The following is a 4020-nucleotide window of genomic DNA, read 5'->3' as shown; positions in this document are numbered from 1 at the left end:
GGACACAGCCTGGGACCTGCCACTCAGCACAGAGGGGATGGACACCTTGCAGGGCTCGGAGCCTCCCGGGACACCCATGCTGCTACTTGCAGAGACCAGCTCCCTTCCAGGTCTGTCCTGAAAGCACTCCTCTGTCCACCGTGCATCCAGCTTGGCTGCATGTGGCTTCAATGCCAACGTCTGCTGCATGCTGTGGTCCTCAGGGCCTGGTGACATCCATCCAGGGACATCCCTGCCATGGCCTCATGCTCTGGCACTGCCACTGCCATGGTTCTCCCTGTGCAATACTGGCACTGGTGTGGTGCTGGGCATCCTCCACGTCCATGGTGAGGGGCTCAGCAGCCCGGCGGTGGGTGGGAAGGCAGGGGGGAACATGTCCCTTGTCCTGGTGGAGATCCAGCAGCAGCTGCAGCCAGCAAGGTGGGAGGGCACATTACATGGAAGCCAGCATCAAGGTCCAGCCAGGGCAGCCCAGTTCCAGCGTGAAGAGAAGTCCTCGGTCTGCAGAGATGGGTTGGCCCCGCTCGGCAGCACAGCACCATTAGCCACAGTCATCCTCCAGCCTGCCCTCTGCCCCCCAACTCTCTGCCCCCCCAACCCTCCCAACACCAGCTATGCCACCCTCCTGCACCCAGCTGAGACAGCACTGCTGGGCTAGGCACCAGCTCAGAACCCTGTCCCTCCCGTCCCTCACCTGTGCTTTGCGCCCACGGTTGACAAAGGCGCAGATAGGGTTGTAGGCACCGGTGCCGCACACGTAGAGGTGGGTCCGGTTCCAGGAATGGATCAAGCGGATGAAGTTGCCACACTCCCCCTGGGAAGCAAAGGAGGAGGTGACAACCCCAGTGAGGGGCCATGGGTTGGGGTGGGGCCATGGGTTACTGTGGTCATGGGATGGCATGGGTCATGGGTTGGTATGGGTCATGGGATGGCATGTGGCATGGAACAGCATGGGTCGGGGTTGGCATGGGGCATGAGCTGGCAAACAGGAGGGCTTAACCCTGACAGGCAGGAGGAAGCAGCGAGGGGACCCAGGGGATGGCTTTTCCAGACACGAATCCCCCTCCAGTGCCGGCCACCAGGCCTCCCACTGCTACCGAAAGGGTGCTCATGATCGCCACTCACATTGCTGTTCTTGCCCGACAGGATGCACTCCTCGATCCTCTGCTGGGACGCAGGCCAGTGTATCTGCAGAGACACCAGCCCAGGGAAGATCAGAGCTTCTGCCGTGCTCCAGCTCTTCCCCACCAGCACCAGCAATGCCCATCGAACGCTTGGCATGTGAAACACCCCCTGGTTGTCCCCCTTCTGCCTGCACCCAGCCCTGCAATGACAGCTTACGATGAGGGGCTCGCGGTTGATGTCGTGCAGGTCCAGCGAGAGGATGTAATCCTTGCTGCCCACGTACATGCGGTCGTGGTCCTCGTCCTTTAGCAGGATGCGGTAGTCACTGGAGTTGAGGAGGAAGTTGAAGAAGTGCGCCGTGCCTGTTGCCTTCAGCTCTGTGGGGGCAAAGGTGTCAGCACCCCAGGGACCCCCACCTTCTCTGGTGCATCCCTGCCCAAGCCCAAGCTTGGTCCTGGCCAGAGGACGTCTTGTGAGAGGAGATGCCACCTTCCAGGCCATGGTGCCCATCTCCCCTTCCATGAGCGCCATGATGCTGCCACCTCTGTGCAGAACGTGCAACAGTGGAGATGCTCATGGTTGGTTGGACTACCAAGAGTGGCCAGAGGAGGGGACAACAGGATCTAGGCTCAGGAGACCCAGCTCCCCACAGCAGGGAGTGGAGCTTTCCACCGAGATGTGGCAGGAAGGGAGGGCTTCCTGGCACCCCATCCAAGAACCCACAGCTCCCAAAAGCTCCAGCATTGTTCCTCTCCTGCCCTGTGACCTCATGTCCCAGCCAGGCTGCTTGGATGGGGAGCTGGGACCCCAAGAAGCCATCTCCCGGGGAGGGGACGAGTCTTCCCCCACCCCACAAACCCCATCCCCCCTTGGAAGTTATTTTTAGCCCGAGTGTGGGAGCAGTGAAAGAGGATAATGAGGGTCATGAATATTCACAAGTGCAATGAGGCAGCCAGATGGAAGGCAGAAGTGCTGCAGATGATGTGGGCCCGTGCCAAGGACCACGCAGCAGGAGCCAGGGCATCAGCGAGACAGAGGACTCTACCCCCTTGGGACACTATCTGCCCTGAATGCCACCCCTTTGGAGGTGCCACCCCTTTGAAAGTGCCACTCCCTTTCGATGCCACCCAGCCATCAGATGCCACCTCCAAGGGATCACATCTGCACTGGGTGCCACTCCCTTTGGAGATGCCACTCTCTTTGAAGGTGCCATTGTCTTTAGGTGCCACCAACAGCCATCAGATGCCAACTCTACGGGACACTATCTGCCCCAGATGCCTCCTCCTTTGGAGATACTACTCCCTTTAGATGTGTCACCCTCTTTGGGTGCCACCAACAGCCATCAGATGCCACCCCCATCCACTGGATGCCACATGCATCGGGTACCATCTGCCCCAGATGTCACCCCTTTGGAGGTGTCACCCCCTTTGGATGTCATCCCCAACCATCAGATTCCACTCCATGGGATGCTCACCCCATGAGCATCCCCACCCTGCAGAATTTATTCCTTCACTGAGGCTCCATCTATGCAGGCACCAGGTGCTGGGACTGGGGTCAGGGACCCCCCAGGGATCCCCCATCCCAGGCGGGAGCAGAGTGGGGTCCTGCAGGTCAGCAGCAAGAAAATCACGCCAGCTTCCAAGCAGGGCCGGGCAGGGCTCCAGCTGCCTAGTGCCATTCCCAGCCAGGATGTCAAGCATCTGCAGATCTCCCTGACCCCATGGGGGGCTGGCAGTGTCCCATGGATGTCCCCAGGGTCCCTTCCCATCCTGGGCACAGGGACGGTGGGGGGCTGTGACCTGCACCCCGGCACCCCAGCAGTGCCAGGAACCCCATCACACAGCCCTGGGGACCTCCTGCTTGGCATGCCAGGGGGTGGGCTGTGGGGCTGGCAGGGGGGGTACCCTGGTCAGCGACAAGGAGGGTCTCCATGGGAGCCCACACCAAAGGGGCACAGGGGTGTCCAGGCATAGCCAGATCCATGCTCACCAGTGTCACTGGGAGAACCTGCTCTGTGCCATGGCCACAGCAGTGCTCCCCAGCCCCATGGAGGGATCCCCACAGCCCTCTTAGCACCACTCAGTCATGATGGTGAGGCCAGTACATGTTGGGCACACGGGGTGGAAGCCACCAGGGCAGGCTGTGGTAAACGGCATCACAGGAGGGGAAATCAACCTCCCCACAGCCTGGGGCTACCTGCCTGCCAGGCCTGGCTGGATGCGGAGAGCATGGTGGGCATGCTGAGGGGGTGCGGGTAGGGGGGTGCCCCCTGCCATGGTAGAGGTGGGGTGGTAAAGGATGGGGCGCTGGGGGTACTGCCCACCCACAGCATGCTCTTTCTCCTGCCTGTCCCATCTGGGCTCCAGTTGCTCCCTGCCTGTCCTGGCATTCTCTGCCTGTGCCGTGGCGCAATGTATCTGGTCCCTGCCTGTCCCATGGCCTGCAGCTGCAGTGTGTGCGTGTACAGCAAGTAATGTGCGTGCATGTGTGTGCCCCATGCAGCATGTGCGTGAATAGCGTGTAATGTGCATGCATGTGTGTGCCCAATGCACCATGTGTGTAGAGCGTAATGTACATGAATGTGTGTGCATGCACGTATGGTCTGCACTGCATGTGTATGTATGTGCCCCTCGCTGCATGTGTGTCCGATGCAGTGGGTGTGCGCACGTGTGTGTGTGTGTGTGTGTGTCCCTCATGCAGTGCCCTGGGGACACAGGATGAATTTGTTGGACCTTTCCCCGCCCTGGCTGGAGGTCAAGAGCCAGGAAAGGGCAGGGTGGCTGCAGCTGCTGGTGATGCAGCAGCGCTCATCCCCCGCCCATGCACACGGTGCTGGAACCATGCACCCAGCCATGGTGCTTGGGGCAGACACAGCCCTGGTGCAGGCACAGTGGG

The 4020-nt window shown here is 60.7% G+C and overlaps 1 protein-coding gene across 1 annotated transcript in view; it reads right to left on the bottom strand.

Annotated features, from left to right (window-relative positions):
* The window catches only part of LOC104402575 (semaphorin-3F-like), a gene marked incomplete at both ends in the record, with an annotated part of 9687 nt that extends 8185 nt beyond the window's left edge, over nt 1-1502 (bottom strand). The window contains 3 exon segments of the mRNA XM_010010479.1: nt 695-814; nt 1126-1188; nt 1342-1502. Of these exon segments, the coding sequence (XP_010008781.1) occupies nt 695-814; nt 1126-1188; nt 1342-1502 (344 nt within the window).
* Between the last annotated feature and the right edge of the window lie 2518 nt (nt 1503-4020).

Source organism: Nestor notabilis, unplaced genomic scaffold (genome assembly GCF_000696875.1).
Source record: "Nestor notabilis isolate BGI_N333 unplaced genomic scaffold, ASM69687v1 scaffold21502, whole genome shotgun sequence".
Lineage (NCBI taxonomy): Eukaryota > Metazoa > Chordata > Aves > Psittaciformes > Psittacidae > Nestor > Nestor notabilis.
This window is presented reverse-complemented; position numbering and strand designations above follow the sequence as displayed.